Below are 19817 nucleotides of genomic sequence, written 5' to 3'. Positions count from 1 at the left end.
AATTGTATTGGTAGATGTTGAAATGTGATTGATCCATGTGGTTCTTCAGCCTGAAGTCCTGCCAAAGAAAATGCATTTGTGCTTTCATTAAAAATCAGGAAGAGACTTTGAGAAAACCTTTTAGAAGCACCCAAGAATAATAAACAGTGACTTAAATGATATTGCGTTCTTATCTTCTGTTTCTTATGGCAACTTAAGATAAGAGAAGGTCTGAAAATACATAATCATGTATTGTTTTAATTTCCAAGATACAGTCCTATGGCAAAATTTTGCTCTAAGGTACGTGCAGGAGCTTGCTATTGAAATATTTGATCATTCATAGATTGAATAAACAAAATCCAGTAGAAGTAGCCCTTCCAGTACAGGGAGAAGGAGAGGGAGTAGAGACCTTGTATGGCTTGGAGCTTGTGTTCTGTTGCTTATTTCCATTTGGAAAACAGCATTGGTCCTCCTTCACAGGAAAAACAGCACGTTTAACTTAGAATAGTATAAAAATTATTAAAATTTTATTTTTTTCCTAAACAAGTGCTTGTGTTTTTGCCCCCCCCTTTTCCCTCCCTTGTTGCCTAATTCAAGAAGACATGATTATGTGTTTAACTAGACAGATTCTTGCAAACCTCTGCCAGTTTGATAATTCCTGTAGCTTTATTTGTCTCCTGACATGAGTCCCATACAAAGCGGCGTTTGTCACTACGATACTGCCAGTACTTTAAATGAAGTCTGTCCAAGATTCAAACTAGTGCATGCCTTTTGATAAAAGCTTACAGTTAAAAGGTGCTGGAGTATAGAGGGACAGCATATATGTTTGCATGTTAGTAATGACACTGCAAGAAGTAGCAGAGGTTGTCTGAGTTTTTGCCACTGCCCCAACTGGAAGTGTCCTTATCTGTATAGATGAAGGGGTGAATTCTTAGTCATAACAGAAGAACTCCCACTTTACTTCAGTGAGGTTATAATTTTATCTGAGGCTTTGAGGTCTTGTTCTCTCTGAGTGAATGTGTGCCATTATCTGTTTTTGATGCTTATGGACTATTAAGAGGACTAGCAAATGCTATTTTAGGCTCCTTATCAATGAGAGGCACAAGTAACTTTATCTCCTTTTTAAATGACCGCTTTGATCACATTAAAGCATATATGCATATGTGTATGTTTGTGTTTAGGTATGTGTTTTATTTATAAAAATATACATACGTACTCTTATATGTATGTACTCCTTATTCATGGGAAGTAAGGACTTCCTGTTAGCTTCCTTTTTGCTTCTGTTCTGTCTCTAAGAAGCCAGCAGGGCACACAGAGATGATATACAAACCTCTGTAGCAATATTTCATATTTCCTAATACCTCTTGGATGTGTTTTCTTCTATTGGATTATTCCTCCCTGCCTTCTGAATTCATTAATCTAAGAAAGAAAGCAGTGACATCTGTTCTGTTGCAGCTTAGCTTTTCTTTTTTTTCTGGAATGTCTTTCTTATGAAAAGGATCTAAAAATAAGATTTAGCAAATTAAAAAATGCAGGTGTGGAAGCTTTTTGTTCTAAATTGAATTATTTGTGGTTTCCCTCCTGTACATCTCATGGACTATTGCCCCTATATGCCGGCTATATGAGTGAATAAAGATTATGACTAAACTTTATTCTGAAGAGAGAAACTTACTTCAGAACAGAGCCTTTGGTGTAAACAAAGACTAATTATTGTATAGAGATATTTATACATCTTAGCGGTGTACTTAGTACTCTCTACTGATATCAGGCTCTGAAGCCATGGCTTCTGCGTAGCTGCATACTACCATACGTAAAAGCTTCTTAAGGGAGTAAAATATGTTCTGGATATTGATTAAATATCCCCTCTGTGGGCCTTGCCAGCTCTGCATATTTAAGAGAAAATCAAATTACAAGCATAACATTGTGTGCATGTGAGGTCTGTATTAGATTGTCCCTGTTGGTTACCAGTAGCATTTCAGCTAAGCATGGCTAAAAGAAAGAACTGGTAATGCTATTAATGAAGGTTAATGGCATGAAGGCTATGAAAGGTAGTGGCATGTGCAATTTGAGATTGGATTTCAAAAGTCATGAAATTCAGATTTGATCTTATGGGAATAGTGAAGTGATCACTTGTATGTCTGTTTGGTGGTGTTGTCATTCTCTTGTTTTTTAAGAATTAGGACACTTGATATTTATTTGGCACCCTGACTTTAATTCTGAGCATAACATATGTATAACACTGCAGTACATGCATTCCATCATCCTTCACCATTACTTCATTCATGTATGATGTTATACTGTACCATGTTATGTTACAGTGAGAAAGCAGTTACAAAGCGTACATCAAAAAAACAGTGTTAGTTTTTTCTGTGAGAGCTGACTCACTCTGCTGCCTGTTTGGTTTGTTTGATGCAATTGAGATTTTGTCTTTTAGGACTGTACTAATGAGTCCTTTTGCAGAACACTAAAAATGGCAAGAGGGAAATATGATCATAGTGATGGATAGGTTTTGCATTAGGTCAGAAGTTAGGTAATGCCTGTAAGGCAGAAAAAAGTGTGTGCATGTACCTCAGTTTTCTCCTCTCTCTTGGTTACTTCCTAAAAATCTTCCAGTATTACCAACTGTGGTGTTTATGACTGTAGATAGTTGGGGATATATATTAGCTACAGACATGTGGGGAATTTAGCTGCACATTTCATTTAGCCTTTGAAAAATGTCTTGACATAACTGCTCGATAGTCATGGTCATTCTTCCTGGCACCAGACCCATACTAAGCTGGTTTTTAGGAGACTTCATTAGATATGCTCAGACCAGGAGGGTCATTTGCAAACAGTCTGCCATTGTGCTATCAGGTTCTTATAGGTCCTATAATATTATCATTTTTCAGGAGATACATAAGTATCTGCTTTGTTATTTGAATGTTAACATTGTACCATAACTGAACTATCATTTTTGCCATTATATGAGTTGCTGTTGAAGTTCATGGCTGCAGGCATTAATTCCTGTGCAGGCATCTAAAATAGTTGTGAGAGTGTATGGAAAATCACCTAGGCTAGTGTTGTTAGTAAAATCCCTAAGCTTTTTTGAAATTATTCAAGCTCACTCTCTAGTGACCAGTTCTGAATGATTCCTGTGTCTCTTGCTTCTCTTCATAGTAATTGAAAACCACATGCAGCCTGAGGATTCAGAACAGGGCACTTAATGTTTCCATAAATGTTTCCTCACAGAGCAAATATTTACAGCCATGCTTTGGTCCTATTTGTAATAGAAAAGTTGGCATGCACTGTTAATGAGCCTATGCTATCTCGGGTACAGCTCTAATTTTGATCACATGTTCCTGCCTGAGGGGGGGGGGGAAAACCTAATTTTTAGAAGGTTCTGGCATTTCGTGGTTTTCCTCCTGCAAGTGGAAGGTGGGGGCACCCCATGCACCCAAGTGGAGCAGCGACAGAAGAGCCGCAGAGCTGGGAAACCTGGCAGTCTTTTGGGAGCCCTTTGTAAAGGAAATGTAGATTTGCTGGATCCTGTTGGTCTACAGAGAGGTGTTTCAGCATAACTCAAGTGATGCTACAGCCACTGAACCTTTAGTTGTACCTTTGGAAATGTCTTGGGAACTGGGGACTTTAACCACCTTGTTGTATGTGAGTGCATTTGGGACATCTCAGTGCATCTTTTTGCATGTAAAACTAACAGTGCCTGGAACTGCAATTTGTTGGCAGATGGGATTTTCTAAGATGCCTTGTACTTCTGGAGTGCTGGGTTTCTGTATTTTGCAAGATTTTTCTTATGTGCGTTCGGCTCTGCTAGATTTTTATTACTAAGACTTTCATTCCCTCTGATATGCCTGTGTCCTAGCTCTTCAGTGGTGAATGAGATGGTGGCAAAATGCTTTCAACTAGAACTTCTGATTTACCTGAAATTCTGTCAGCCAGATGTCCTCTTATTTCTGAGCTAACTGAAGGTTAAAAATGTGTTTTCTTACTGCTGATTTTAAATTGCATGCATTGCATTGTGCACTCTCCTTCTTGATTTCTTTATGTGGTGTGGAATTGTGTTTTCTTGCTCAGAAAGAATTTGAAATGTGTGGAGTGTATAGGAAGACTTAATAGAGGAAAAAAAAGAACTTTATTCAAAATGTTAGCCTAACTAACATGCTTGCTGACGCAGGCAACGGTTGAACAAGACTGTTAGGAAAGACAAGAAGATGAGCATTTCTCTCCCTTAAAAACAGACAAAAAAACATTAATATGGGCTTTTTTTTTTTTTTAATAGATCAGTTGGAGACAGCCCAAAGCATAACAGTGCAGGAAGTCTTTTGCAGTATATTAGGAAGAACTAAATCAATATGATAGAAATAATGGTCATAAACCAGGAAGTAGATGGCTTAGAGCAAGCCAAAAGGATTTTACTAGCTCGAAGAGCTGGATAAAGCCAAATTCAGCATATCACTGTTGAAGTTGGATTTAATGATTTCTTTTTTGCTAGATCTATGTTATAGGCTTATATGTTTTTTTCCTTACTTTGTGGTAAGTAATCTTAAATACATTCATTATCAGCGAGGGAAAACTATCAGCTCTTTTCAAAATTGAAACAGTTATAGAAATGGCAAATATATCTGTATTATGATTGCATAATATATATACTACTTAATTTTATTCATATGTTTAAAAGTGCTAGAAGACTTAAAGCCATCTACTAGCAAACACAGCTGTGTATAATCTCGAAATTGGAAATTTATGATTCAGTTCAGTTTTAAAGGGGAAAATGAATAGTCTGTCTTTTCTCAACTTACTGCTTTGTTGGATGCTATGATTTTAAGTGTATGATGCACCTGGTTCATATTTTGCCACTAGAAGAAACATGAGTGTAATGTAATATGGAGATGATGATAGAGGGTGACCTTAATTACTGCTCCAAGAACATGCAACTTTGCAGCAACATGTCTGAAAATTCTGGTTTCTTTTTTTTTTCTTGCATTGTTTTCAAATAGCGAAGATTGTAATATCTTTTAAAGAGCAGCAGATTTCCTAAGTTAACAGTTTCTAGTTCCTTAAGCTTTAGGGATTTTCTGTAAATGAACTAATAATGTGTGCACACAGAGATTTAAACCTGGCTTGAATTCAAGAAATTGTCATCCGCGAGGTCCATGCAATGTATTACTGTACTGGGGTTTTCTGTAGGCTTCAGGGCCAGAGATCCCTTAGGATGAGTAACTTGCTTTTAAGCTCTGACTCTGACTAAATAGAACTTTTTTTTTTCCCCCCCTGTTTTCCCTGTGGTGGGAAAACTAAGAACAGAAATATTACTGCTTGCATGACCCACAGAAGCACAAGGTTTTGGCTAGGTTTCTGAGTAGGTTCCACAATATATTGTGTTGGGTGGTGTGGTTTATTTGGTTTTGTTTTGTTTTTTTTGTTTGTTTTTTTGCATGTGATCTTCAAGAGTCTGTGCCAATGTCCTTCTACCCTTTCTGAAAGTGACTTCCTGTGTCCCAGAGAGCTGTGTCTATGCACTGTGCGTGAAAATAGTAACAGGGATTATTTGCGGAGTGTGCTATGAATCAGCTGTCCACGGGGAAAACTTAAGGAACCCTACATAATTTTTGTTGGGTGGGTGATGTTTTAGAAACATTAGAACAAAGCAATTTTTAAAATTAGTTTGATATTTAAGCACTTTTTTTCTTTCTTTCTTTTTTTTTGTGAGTTCTTCCCAAGCTTTGAGGCATTTATTTCCCCTGGATTGCCCTTTGAGGTGTTTACATATATTCTTTCAGTTCTTTTTGGAAACAGCATTCCATTCTTGGTAATATTTTTTCCCCATTTAACAACTACTGAAATATTTAGATTCATGCATTGAACTTGGGAATACAGCATTTTAAAGGAGTGCCTCAGGCACTTCAGCATTGATTGGTCACAAAATAAGGTAGCAACAGGGAAGGATTTTAAATGGCCTTAAGAAGAGTATGAAGAAGTTATAGTTTTGTTTCTTATGTAAACACAGGGTGCAGTAATCCTGTGAATGCTGCTGAATTTCTCTCCACTATGACTAGGTACATCTGATTCACCAGGGCTACTAATCATGCTTTTTGGGAAAGTTTTGGCATTGTGCAAAAAAAATGAAATGTGTGTTTCTGAAAACTAATAATAAATTTTATTGATGATGGTATTTGCTGGCAGCTCCAGCTATTCTAGAGCTCAGTTGTAATCGGACACTTTTAAGAGAGAGCGTAGTAAGGCACAGTAATTGTCCCAAAGTTTTGCAGCCCGGGTTCCAAAGAGAGGGACTGTAGAAAAGTAGAGACATGGAGGAATGAAACTGTGTTCCAAGCTAGCAGAGCTAGAAATGAAACTGGAGTCCTGGGGTTGCTCGGTTGTTCATCGGGCCATGCTGCCTTGTGTTAACTGGTGGGATGTGTGAATGGTGTGCAAATATAGGGCAAAGTCTTGCTTCTTGCAATAAGGAGGGAGAAAAAAATTAAGAGTTTCTAACTAAATTTAGTAACATTTTGTTTGAGATTGCAATGTCACTTGATAAACTTACTCAAATCTTTGCAATCACAAATGCTTTATGTACTGGAAAGATTGCTGCATCAGGCTGTTTGCTATTGTGTGTGTGTGTGTGTGTGTGTGTATAAAAATTACATATATTACTTATAATGGAATGTAAACCCCACAAAGTCTGTTAAAAAGCCTACCCAAAGTCTAAGTCTTAGCCCCCTGTTCATATCTGGAGGGTTGCCGGGTTTGATCAGTCTTGAACCTCTCTAGAGAGAAGCTCTGTGACAAGAAGAACTGGCAGTTAGAGAGGAGGAATTAGAAGTGAAGGGGGATCCTGTGTCTACTAGGAGACTGAAATAAGGCAAGAGCTAGTTAGGTGCTCTAAGTAAGGAACTATAAGTTAATTTTTTTGGTAACTCGTCTTGGAAATAGGTGCACAAACCCTGTAGTGAATTTGTGGCTGTAGCACTCTGAGGAGGACTAGGAGGAGCCTAGAAGAGACTCACATTTTTAATCATTTCATCTTCTCCTGGGAAGCAATGGAAGGAAGCCCAAGAGCTGCTATTCTGAAAGAAGCAGAAGAGCAAAGGGGAAGGTGGAAAATGCAGAATGCTCTCTGCACTGTCTTGGACACAGGTGCCTGGGAAAGGGTGGAGACTTAGAGGGCCATGGTGGGAGGATGATGTACCTTCCTGTCAAAGGGGGAAAATGATGAGTCAGGGAAGGGGGTAGGAACCATGATGTTCACTGTGTGCTGTTCTACCAGCTTTTAATAACTGGGAATGCAGTATGCTTTTTCCATGTGGGAAGATGTGATACACAGGAGGCCTTGCCATAGGCAAAGAAATTGAGAAAGGTTGTGCAAGTTGAGCAATTTACTTGGTTAGCTGTGATTTATAAAACTTATACCTAGTATTAAGAATCTCCAAGGCAAGCAATGATTTTATGTTGAAGAATTCTACCTTGAGGTGGTGAGTAATCAGTGCAAAAGACAAGAAGGTAGGGCTAATGATAAAGTAAAGGAGTTGCAGGGCTTGGTTTTAGGTTTTTATTTCTGCAGATTTTTTGAATGAAATAGAATTATATGTAAAGTCTGTCTGGACTGACCATCAGTCTCATTGGTTGTCTCTTACGGCAAGAGCTGGACTGTGTAGCTCCAGTGGCTCCAGTCAGTACTGTATTCCTACTGTTTAGTTCCCTGATTCAGCAGAGATGAAGGGAAATTCAGGTAAACCAGTCACTTTGGAGATGATCTCCTTTTGGGTGGGTCAAAATGTGATGAAGCTGTTGCTAGGGAGTCAACATTCAGGTGGACTGAAAGGCTCCATCCCGCTCCTCCTGGCTGTAGACGTTAGAATGACAAGCGGCACTGCAGGTCAGTGAGGCAGGTGACCCTGTTTGCCTTAGCTACCTGGTTAAAAAACAGATTCTACTTTATGAGTATGCCCCTGTGCTCAGGAAGCACGGCTTTCCTGTCGTAGCCCCTGATGCTGCATCAACAGGCAGTTACAGCTTAAGCAGTTCATTAGCAGTCCAGTTGCTTTTGGCAAATTGTCTTAAGTGTCCTTGATATAATTTTTTGTTTGGATCATGAAGCAAAAATGATTCACCTGAGCAAGCAACCAGTTGAAAGGTTGGGGATGCATGGAGACCCACTAGAACCGCTCTCCGTTTATCTAGTGCATTTATTGCTGCAGGCTGCTGCATAGTTGATCATTTGAGGAGACTTTTCGTGTGTGTATTTGCTGAGAATACTAATTTTATCTAAGAAATCATGTTCTAGGTTTCTTAAACTCAGGTTATTTCTGAGATAACTGGCAGGTTTTGAAATTTATTTAACACATTAAGCAACTTTGAAGCTGCATCTAAACATTCAGAATGAGCCTGAAATAAGGTTTGGGGTAAGGAAAAAGCTTTGTTACTCATAGGTAATCGTATTCTGAGCAGCTACTGGCATATGCAGACAGGAATTCATCAATGTTATTTGTTTGTATTCTTTGAGAGCCTCGTGGAAGAAATAGGCTCTTCCCCTTATGATGAGATAATATCACCCATGTGTTCAGATTCTGTGCCAAAGATCTTAAGATACAGTGTATAAGTAGGAGATAATAGATGGATTTGGGTAAGGCCTAAATAAAAGTAGAAGGGGGAATAAAAGGAGATAACATTGACTGCTTCAATATTCAGCTCTTTTAAGGAATTTATTCTTAATTACAACTTCTATTTCTGTTTCGTGTTAAACTATTGATTTAAAATACTGTGGAATTTACAAGCTGTCTTTTGTATTTGTTGACCTTTTTCCTCTTTGTATGTCTCAGTTGCTCTAGTGGTTAAGTGAGGTGGAACGTAACAGTATTTGAGTCGCTTCTTTCTCTCCTGGATTTCTGAAACGTATTTCTGACTTACCTGATTATGCAGTTAGTTCATAAATAGTGTTAACTATGGTTTCCAGCCTTATTTTATCTTTAAATTTAGAAAAATGCCAAATTTGGAAATGCTAACAACGATTGTTTTTAAGTCTGCATATTCAAAAGCTACCAGTTCAGATGTTTAGCTGAAGATTTATCAGGCCACTACTTCTTAGCAAGCCAAAGCCATTTTTTTCCTTTAAACTGTTGAAAAGATATTGGATAATAAGTTGCACGTACCTATATTAGGCTGCCTTACTTCTGTTATCTTATCACTGCAAATCAGCATTAGTGTTTAATACTTTAAACCAGCAGTATGAGGAACTACTGATTTTAACCAGCTGAAGAAAGCAATCTCCACTGAGGAAGCAGTTGCACTTGATTAAGTATTTCTCACCTTTCGGGTTTATGTAGAATCTTCCAGCGTATTATTTAGGTTCTCAGTTTTCTTCAGAATGCTTCTGTGTACCAGTTTCAGCAACTGCAAAAATGAACCTGTGTTTTGGAGCCCTCCTTTGGGCTGTACAGGCAGAAACAATAGCTGCAACAATTGTTTGTTGAAGTTTCTGAAAGCTTGCTGGATATTGCTTAGTGACACTTGATAGCTTGTCTTCTTCCTTCTTGCATTCAGACAAACTATACAGTGTAAGTTCCTGTGTTTTTATCTGCCTTAAAAAAAAGAGGGGGGGGGTTCTGTAGCAGTTATGCTTATTTTTCACAAGACTTCTAAAACTATGTATGCATAGACCATAGTCCAGATTTTACTACCTTTTTAAAGACACTGCAAGTATAGCTGAAAAGCTTAGTACTGTACATTTGTCTTGGGTATAATAGGTTCTTTTTAATTGTGGACTGCTTCCAAAACCTGTTTTTAGGCTATGATGAGAAACCATTGTTTCACTAAGCAAAATAAGAATTGTAAGCTTTAATGCAAATTTTCTTTTGATATCTACTTTTCAAGCTGCTTCCCCCCCCCCCTTTTTTTTTTTTTGCTGGGAACATGTTTAAACTGAAATTATTGTTCTTGATACCAAATGGTGCAGAGATTTCACATGTGTCTTTATTTCTGCTAAGTTTCTCTGTGGTATGACATAATCTAAGTTACTGACATGCGTTAGGTAATGTAAAGAACACCAGCATTTGTACAGTGTGTGTATCCATGGCTACATGTGACCTGCTAAGCCTTCATTGCCTTATTCCTTTCCTTTGTTTCTAGCCCCAAAACCCAAATAAAGGAGGGAAGATAAGGTTCCAAATGCTATAACTGGTCTTACTATTTTTATGAGAGTACCTTTGTCCCCTTAAGTGTGCTTACCTGCTTTACATTTTGCACTTGCACGTGCTTGGAAGTTTTTTGCAAGTGCTTTTAAGTGCTTTAAATCTTTTCTTACAATCCTGTAAACAAAGATCTATTCATGTATCAGGAATCATGTATTCTGAACTTCCTGATTCTTCTGAAATAGTGCAAGTATTTCACCACTCCTAGAAAAGGTGGCATTTAGACTGATAAATATGCCAGAATGTAAAATAAATCTTTAAAGGAAAAAATACCTTGAAATTGCTTTTTTTCCCCCCTGTTGCGTGATTTAGCAAATGCAACCAGTCTCTAGTGGGGAGAAACTCCATGTGGTTTATTTATGGGACTTGTTTTTTGGTCCACAACTGCTTCTGTTAAGGAAAGGCAAATGCTTTCAAAGTTGGGCATAATAGCTAGGTATGTAAAACAGTATTGTGGCCCTGAATAATTATCTCCATTGTTCAACACCGACAGCTCTTCCTAAAATCATTCTTTGCATAGAATTATTTTTTGACATAAAAATCAATGAGTTGCATAGCTGAGTACTCTATTTCAGTGTTTATAGCTTTTATTGTGTAACTTGAGCTGTGATGTTCAAGGTGTTAGAACAAGAACTTCATTCTGTTTTGCTTGCCTTGAATCCCATGGAGTGACTGAATTTTTTTGATCAAAGTGAATCAACTAGTTCATTATTAGAAGTTTCCTTTTCTTGCTACTAGTGCAGCAGAAAAAAATGATACTGCTATTCTCTTTTCTCTGTCAAAATAGAGTAAGGGAAGGACAATGAATATTGAATCAATTATACTCCGGACTTATAAAACTATCTATCCAGTTTTATTAAGTCACGACATATTTCCTTGGAACATGCATCACTTCCTCCGTGTCTGCTTACATGAGGATGAATGGGGGTGTGCACGCGCACACGTATGTGTTTTCTTCTGTATGAAGTGCATCAGTTAGCAAAACAAGTCACTTCATACTTTTGCTGTGCTTGGACTATTGGTGAAGAATATAGAACACATCAACAGATCAGTGAATGTATATTGCTGGGCAGCAGTAACTCTGTACCCTCTCTCCCACTACCTAAATGCAGCTGGAGTAGTTTAAATCCTGTGGGAATCAATCCTTCTTCTAGTTAGTGGGTAGGCTTTATATAGAGCCATTTGGTCTGCTCTTGGGTTTTGACACTTATCTGCTGGTCTGTGACAACATGCTACCCAGTAGCTGGTTGGCTTCTAGGTTATTCCAGGTTAACAGAAAGTTTCCTCTACTTATCTCTGCAGTATGGTTTGGTTGCTACAAAATGCCAGTAATTATTTTAACTTTTCTTTTTTTAAAGTAAGAATGCTACATAACACCAGCTTGTTATTTAAAAATAATGTACCTAACAATTTTCAAAAAGCGATGACAAGCTGTCTAGCTGGACCTATGGGTTAGCTTGGGTTTCAATTGTATTTTTTATTTTAATCGCTTAATTAGAATATGGAAAGCTGAAAAAAACACCATTGCAATAGAGCATTTTCTGCACACATTTTAAAAGGGAGTAAACTGGAGAAACAGATCACTTAAATTCATGTAAGGACTTTGAGTGTTGAGATTTCGGTTCTTAGATAGACCACCCAGATGGCGGAATCCTGATAGCCAAAAGATTACTTGTTTTGTTTTGGCAAGGGAGAAGTCTGTACTTCGAGCATTATAAAGAGTTATTGTTAGCATTATAGGAAGATACTGACTTAGGAAAAGAAAGGGATAATGTCTTTTTGTAGTCTACAGAGTATTTGTAACAGTTTCCAAAAACAACATTGTAACATACTTCATTGTTGTATGTAAAGCATTGGGATGCGTTACATGTTGTCTGAGGCTTTTGTACTGCAGGGGGAAACTTATATTCCCCTCTTTAATGGGAATGTAGCTCTTCTGAAGAAAATGCTAGACAACTTTGCTGCACCCTCTAATTGTCCCCGCGTGGTCAAGGGTTCCAGCTCAGTTAATGTATTGAACTTGAGTATTGTTGTAAAGTTGCTTTGTAATTTACAAGACTAATTTGCAAAAGGGTGTAAAAGTGAAAGATGTGTGTTTTTATAGGAACAAGAAAAGTGCCCTACTTTGGTTTCGTTTGTTCTGATTAATTACTCTCTACTTTGTGGTCCTTAAGTCATGCTACTTTTTACTACCTAGATGTGACTGTGCTGTTGACAAGGGCACATTACAAAGAATGCAGTATATACAGCAGTTTTATTGTAGTGTTGGCGTGTCTTGTTGTAAACATCATCTGAATTTCATGTCTAAGACTTTTGTCCTCTTTATGGAAGGCACCAGACTGGGCTTATTATGGTCCCCAGAGTGTTGTAATGAGTAGATGCATTGTAACACATTTTCAGGCACCTGTATTGCAAGAAGCCCCTCTAAAGAAATTCGTTCATAAACATCTACTTTAGGAAGATGTCTGTCTTCTCCAGCTTTGCAGTGTAGGAAAACTGGCTTTCAGGATTACTGTCTACCACGTTTAGTTCTTAACCTCACCTCTTTCTCCAAGATTGTTTCTAAACTATGAGTATTTGGACTGCTCGCTACTAGATGTGACACAGATCATATATTAAAGAAGTTGTTAGAAATCTTTAATTTGCAGATTATGAACACACCCTGAAGAATTTGTGTGTGGGGGAGAAATGTGTAAATTCACTTTCACTTGGGTGTGTTTAACCTTTTAGCTGCTGTAAGGGGTATGTCTATCCATCTGGACTTCTTGAACTGTAAGAACTCAGATCAAGAACTTCCCAAGTCTCAGAGTTAAACTCATTTTTCCTGCCCTTCTTAGACCCATTCATTGGTATCTGAATTAACCTGCTCAAGTCTCTGAATTAATGTGCTTTCGGTATGATGTTTTGCAGTTTGGGTGCTTGTCTATGATTGTACTTGGTATGAAAGAAGATGGTGAAATATGATGGTTGCAATCATATTCCTCAGGCTGCTGCTTTACTCCTTATGGCTTGCTTCAGTTAAGAATACCTTTCGCATCCTTCCTATGGGCTTTTTAGCTCTTGCTGCAGTAGCTCATGGATTTAAACTGAAAGATCTTCAGAGTTCAATCCCCCTGGCTGATGACTCACACTGTCATGTTGTAAATCACAGTAAACCAGTAGGAAGCAAACAAATTCGGAGTTTATCTGAGTATAAATGCTTTAAGCACGTGTGCCATAGTTCCTCTCCAAAAAGTAGCCTGACTTCTATGCTTCTGTGCCTGCATATCTCAGCATAAATAACTCTAGCAACCTTTTGGTACTTTGTCTGGATGCTTTCCAGTGGAAGAAGGTAGTGTGGGTGATGCCCTTGGTCTTGAGTAAGGTTCTGACCTCATAGCCTGTGATCAAACTGATAGGCCAATGTGACATTTTTTGGCAGTACAGAATAACCAGGGCCTTCATTTCTTCCAGTTTTTGCAAATGGTTGCATAAAAATTCATTTTTAACTGTTGTTTCTCTAGAAATGAATGTCTCTTAGGTGTTAAAGCTGACTTGCTTTGAAATTAACTTTCGTTCTAGCTTTTCTGTCTTAATTTTTTTCAGATTTTTCATATAATTCTTCTTGACCAGAAGAGGTATTAGTGTACACATGCAAGTTCTGAAGGGTTTTTGAAAATACTGAGGTAGTTTGCGTTAATAGAAACATATTAGATAATAAGATCTTAAAAAAAGCAAATGGTTCTGTGAGCAGCAGAGCTGATGAAGCCTACTTTCTGCTAGATTTATGTCCTGTGTTATCTTTCTCCTCCTTCCTTCTGCAGTGCCTCCCCTGTCTTCTACCTCTTTTGCTGGCCATGAGGCAGCAGGTGCCATGGCTGGGGTTGGAGCTCTGTACTGATTGACTGCTACCTTTTGGAGTGGTTAAGATGTGAGTTTTAATACCTGCCTTTCCTACAGATGTTGACTTGTGTGTCTTTCTCCTACCAGCAGCTGATTATTTTGGGGTGGGATTGGGGTGGGACCTTTAAGGAATTTGGTTATCCTTGAGTCTGCTGTCAAATGTGACTGAAGTTAGCAAGTAGTTCTGAAAAGCAAACAGCTGAGGGACTAACCAACAAGAAACCACTATAAAAGTAATTTAGGGGATTCTCTATGAACTATTCTTGGATAGAAGGATTATAAGAGAGCTTCCCTTGAACAATTTTTTTCCCCCTCCCACTAGTTTGTCTATCTGTTTTCACCTGGAATTCCCTACCCTCTATTTCCTTGCTGTGCAAGGCCTCTGGTCTGTCTGATATGCAAGTACACATGCTACAATGTGGAGACAAAAGTACTGGACCACTGAACTGCAGCCAGGGCCTGAAGGCTTGAACATGAGCACTATACTGGGAAATGCCATAAGGACAGCAACTTTCAGAAGCCACTTTCACCTAAAGGTTGGACTAGATGACCTCCTGAAGTCCCTTTCAATCTGAATTATCATGTGACCCTATTCATAATTAGAGCAGCATTGTTTACACTGGGACAAGGGGTGAGCAGGTAGATCCAAATTCCAGTAAACTGCCTGCTTTAATCTACCTCTATACTGCTTGTTGAGTTTGACCAGTGCACCTTGCTCTTACTGGTTTGTGTGGGATAGGATTTTTTAGGTTTTTTTTTTTTTCCTTCTCTTTCCATTTTTATTTTAAATCTTTGCGGAGAAACATTTGGAGTTGACCTTTTGTAAAGTAACTGAGTAGTTTTTGGTTTGAGATGCAAAGTGCCTATTTATGAAGTTATTTATTTTTGAAAGGATCAGAATGGTCTGTCAGTTTAATACTGAAAGAAGTGGCAGACTTAAATATCTTTAGAATTGTAATATACAGGGATATCTCACAAAGAGAAAAGCATGGTGGATGGAACATGGGCTGAAATAAGTCTTTGCTCCATCCTTTTCAGTGTTATGGCCACCAGCACTGAAGTTTACAGAGTTTGTGGCCTTTAAACAGGAAGTCTTGATATGTTTTAAAGTAAATGTTGAGGGTTTCAGTATATGTGGTTTGGAGGGAAGAAAAAAGAAATCCTTGCCTCTTTTCTTGAAGATGTTTTATTTTCATCTTTGAAAGTTTCAGTCATATAGAAACCTGACTTCAAAAAACAACCCCTCCCACCTCTGCTTCTTCTCCACAGTGTTTTTAATTTTTCCCTGCTTTTCAGTGAGCAGGTTAGCTGAAAGATAGACATGACCAGAAGTTTGAATAAAATGTAATTACATATGAAATAGGAGGAATATCTGATACTTGTTAAAATTCAGATGAATTTGAACTCTTGTTTTATACTGTATATTTAATGATCTGTTAACTGTTAAAGACAAATTTTATGGAGACAAGCTTTTCTCTGATTGGCACTGATCTAGATTCTTATCTTCAGGGAATGTTTCAAGGATTGTATGAGCTATACCTTAAATGATGAGATCAGTCAGAATTGTAATTTTTATATTTCCCACTTTGTGTAAGAAAAATGTGTGCACTTATTTTTCTCTTTTCTTTTTTTGCAGGGATTGAGTGAAAAGTTGTTTTAAGAAAAAAGGTCAAACTGCTATTTTATGTGTGTATCTGCCAGCACCTTGGTAGTTCTCTCCTTTAATAAAAAACTCAGTAACTAGCATATTCAGAAACACCTTTAAAAGTGTATTGGTTTATCCTGCAATGTAGAGAATTTTCTATCTTAACTACTTTCGTTAAATACAATATAGGTTATTGGGATAGAGAAAATGTAGCCAAGACAGTGACATCAGTGTAGTAGGAGTGCTACACAGTGATGTAGCTGATCCCCAGCCATGATGTGAGACGTGGTCAACTACATGCAAGGGAAACATCTTAAAGTGCAGAAAGAGAGAAAACTACAGAGCTCTTGAAAGGATGTGCTGTTAAGTGTTTCCCATGCTTTGACTCAGTTATCTTTGAGGTATTATAATCATGCCTTTTGTTCATCAGGTAACATACATTCTTTTCTGTTTCAGATCGAATTCAGTTGCCCAGAAATATGATTGAAAACAGTATGTTTGAAGAAGAGCCTGATGTGGTTGATTTGGCGAAAGAGCCTTGCTTACATCCCCTGGAGCCTGATGAAGTGGAGTATGAACCAAGGAGCTCCCGGCTCTTGGTGCGTGGCCTTGGAGAGCATGAAATGGATGAAGAAGAGGAGGATTATGAATCATCTGCAAAATTACTGGGGATGTCCTTCATGAACAGAAGCTCGGGTCTCCGGAATAACATGGCTGGCTATAGACAAAGTCCAGATGGATCATGCTCAGTGCCCTCTATGAGGACCGTGGTGATTTGCACAGTTGTTCTTGTGATTGCAATTTCGGTAATAATGGTGATTTATCTTCTTCCCAAATGTACCTTTACCAAAGAAGGCTGCCATAAAAAAAATCATACGATGGAACTAATATACCCTTTGGCAACTAATGGAAAATTATTTCCGTGGGCAAAAATTAGGCTTCCTAGTGACGTTGTACCACTGCATTATGATCTTGTCTTGCAGCCAAACCTAACCACTCTAAAATTTGCAGGTTCTGTAAAGATAGTGGTTAATGTCATGCAGGTAACTTGGAAGATCGTACTTCACAGCTCAGGACTTAATATCACCAAGGCAACTATTACTTCAGCAGGAGGGAGTCAAGCAAAGCCAGCTGAATTCCTGGAATATCCACTGCATGACCAGATTGCAGTCATGGCTCCTGAAGCTCTCCTTGTAGGACAGAATTACACCCTCAACATAGAGTATTCATCTAATTTATCAGATACCTACTATGGTTTTTACAAAATTTCATACAAGGATGAGAAATCTAAGCAAAGGTATGCCCACAAATGCTTCTTCTCATTTCTGCTACTTCTGTAGGTTGTGTTCATGTGCAATGTCTGAATTTGGTAACTGTGCTTTGCGAGAGATGACGACGGTTGGGTTCCCCCCTCCTTGAATGTTTGGTCTCTACAATTAATCCCTATAGGACAAAATGGATCTTTAATCTCCTATTGTTTTAAACTAGAACTTTAAAAAATCCTTTAACTTTTTCCTTGTGTTGTTGACACTTTATGCAAAGATCAACTGTCAGGGAGGGAGAAGTTATTCATGATTAAAATCAGCATTACCTGAAAAACTGTCTTTTGTGGGCGAGTTCATTGAGGCAGGATAGCCTCCTCCTCAGTTCAGTGCGTTTTTCTGTACTTGTAAATAGCTATGGGGTGGTTTTTTGTTTGTTTTTGTTTTTTTTCCTCTTTGCAAATGTTCTTGGCTGGTAGATAGGGACATGACTGGGAGGAATCAGTGCTTCTTACCAAGAAGGCTAATGAGAATAGGCCCCACTCCGCCCCCCTCAAGAGGAGCCGTAGGCTGATCATAGAGTTGAGAGTGTGTCCTTGTTGGAATGTAACCATCTATGCAGGTCTTCTGGGAACAGAGTTGGACAAAAAAAATGAAAGACTGGTAAGAGTAGTCTGGATCAAGTTCAGGCTCCTTTGCTGATAGGAAAGTAGTCAAGAAGGGTCTACAAAACAACTGCTAAACAAAATAAGGATATAAACACTTAACAGCTTGCTCTAAGAAATGCTAAGACCTAAAGTTTAAAAAAAAAAAAAAAAGGGGGGGGGAGGAATGTGACACTGAGGAAGAAGCAAGAAAAAAGTGTTATCAACATTACAAATTTCTGCTACCAGAGTGAGTTTGTGTGAAAATGCCCAAAGCATTAGTAAGTAGATTTTGTTCCCTGAAAAGGGAATACAGAATTTAGTATTATTCATCACCAGCCTGACCTTTTACAAATTGACAATATAGGCTTGAAATTATCTTCTGAAGAGAGCATCACACTGGGGTTTTATTTATTTTCACTGTCTTAAAACAAGACTGTTCATTGAGCTGTTACTAGCTTTTTCTGTGAGACTCCATGAAAAATAAAGCAGAAGTGTGGGAAAATTGGTCATAACTTTTTCTCTCTCTCCATTGAGATCTAATTATTATATTCCATTTGTGCTTGGATTATTCAGGTCCCTCAAAGATACCTCATCTTTAAAAAATAAATAAATAAGCTACTTGGTGGAAAGATGATTTCCTATACCTTTAGGAAGGTGCCCAGTATAAGGAAGAAGTATTCCTATTACTTTATTCTTTTAAAATAAAAGTGCAGCAAACCTTACTTTAGATTCAGAAGGCCTCTCTCTAAGCACTACTAACAAGAGACTTTTAAACCAAAAGGCAAATATCTTTTCTAAAATCTACTTACAGTTTACCTTTAAAGTTTTCCTTGAATAGATCAAGTGCTTCTATGACATGCTGCTGAAGCATAGAAAAAGTTTGCACATATTTGGAAACAACTGGTGCTGCTAAAAAAACTGGTGTGTTCAGAGGAACTGTAGAGCATAACCTGGTTCTTAAAGTGATCAGTAACTGAGATAAAGTAGAAACTCTTCCCTCCTACATGTTTGTGTTCGTCCTTACATGATGTAGTCTGGGGGGCTTCCCTCACTCCCACCCCCCCAAGGGATCAAGCATTTAAAGAAAGAAATCTGGGTTGAAAGATTACTGATCTGTTCAGTTTGCCTGTGTCTGACTGATGAATAAGAATCTGTCTTATTGAGGTGCAAACACAGGTGACTATTCAGGAAGAAAATGCTTTCCATAAGCCTCTTATGAAAAATTTGTTCCTGAGCGTACAGTAAAATGTTCTAGTGTATGCCTGATGATGGGGAATAATTGCTTGTCATTTGGGAAATCATTGATAACCTTGTTACTCTGGCATTATAAAGAAAATGCCAAAGGTTGTCTGGCTGTCATGGGAATGCTTCTGATGATAAAGAATCACAAGGGGTAGATTGCATCAGAAGAACATTACCACAAGATGAAATGAATTGTCCTCGGAGCTAAGTAGCTTATCACAAACATTACAAGACATGCATTACCATGAAATATGAAGACAAATGAGAGTAAGAGTTCTTGCAGTAAGAGTCCAGAAGGCAAAAAGCACTTAAAGCATTTTTAAATATCTTTTTTGTTTGTTTGTTTTAGTTTCCATATTTCTTCCTAGTCTAATGTAGCTGAAGCTTTAAGTTTTTTTCCTTGTATTTACTATAGTAGAAAGAGGGTGTGTAAGTGTGGGCAGAGATAAAAGATGATCTGTCTGTGGGGGCTGTGTGTGTTTGTGGTTTGGTTCCCCTTCAGTGCAGCAATACCTACTTCTTTTATTCAGGGAGAGGATGTAGTACACCCTTTAACTTGTGTATTTTTTTAGTAAATCCTCTTCAGATAATTTTTTTGCTTATACCAGCATGTTCGTTGCCTTGCCTGCCCCTTTTTATTTCCCAGGACTTTGTATACTTAATGTCAGTGATTTTAGAAATACAGTCTATTACGAGGGCATCTGTTTTTATTACATTTTGAAGTAAAACTTGAGCTATCAAGTTGCTATTGCAACTTGAAAAAGATTTTCTTATAGACTAGTCTCTCTTTTCTTTTTGAAGGATTTTTTTGCATTGCAACAAAAGTAGTAAAATCTGTCTCAAGATGACTCACTATTGCCAGATGCAAGTGTTTAAAAAAAAAAAAAAGGCACAAAGTTGAGCCCTATTTATATTTTTATGCAAAAGGGTTCCTTGCTTTTTTCCCCTTTTGTAAAAACTCAGGCTAAAAGAAAAA

General features: G+C 37.9%; 1 protein-coding gene across 2 annotated transcripts in view; it reads left to right on the top strand.

The window, feature by feature from the left end:
- LNPEP (leucyl and cystinyl aminopeptidase) overlaps positions 1-19817 on the top strand; it is a 66234-nt gene that overhangs the window by 9064 nt on the left and 37353 nt on the right. Inside the window, exons 2-3 of one of the 2 annotated variants that reach the window (XM_067316662.1) lie at positions 13967-14073; positions 16147-16987. In XM_067316662.1, coding sequence (XP_067172763.1) covers positions 16170-16987 — 818 coding nt within the window. In that variant the 5' untranslated portion in view covers positions 13967-14073; positions 16147-16169. The remainder of the gene's footprint in view (positions 1-13966; positions 14074-16146; positions 16988-19817) is intronic. The other variant, XM_067316660.1, reaches the window with a different exon arrangement.

The sequence above is a fragment of the Apteryx mantelli genome, chromosome Z, assembly GCF_036417845.1.
Source record: "Apteryx mantelli isolate bAptMan1 chromosome Z, bAptMan1.hap1, whole genome shotgun sequence".
NCBI classification, from domain to species: Eukaryota; Metazoa; Chordata; class Aves; order Apterygiformes; family Apterygidae; genus Apteryx; species Apteryx mantelli.
The sequence above is the reverse complement of the archived record's forward strand: the minus strand, read 5'-3'. Positions and strand labels throughout refer to the sequence as shown.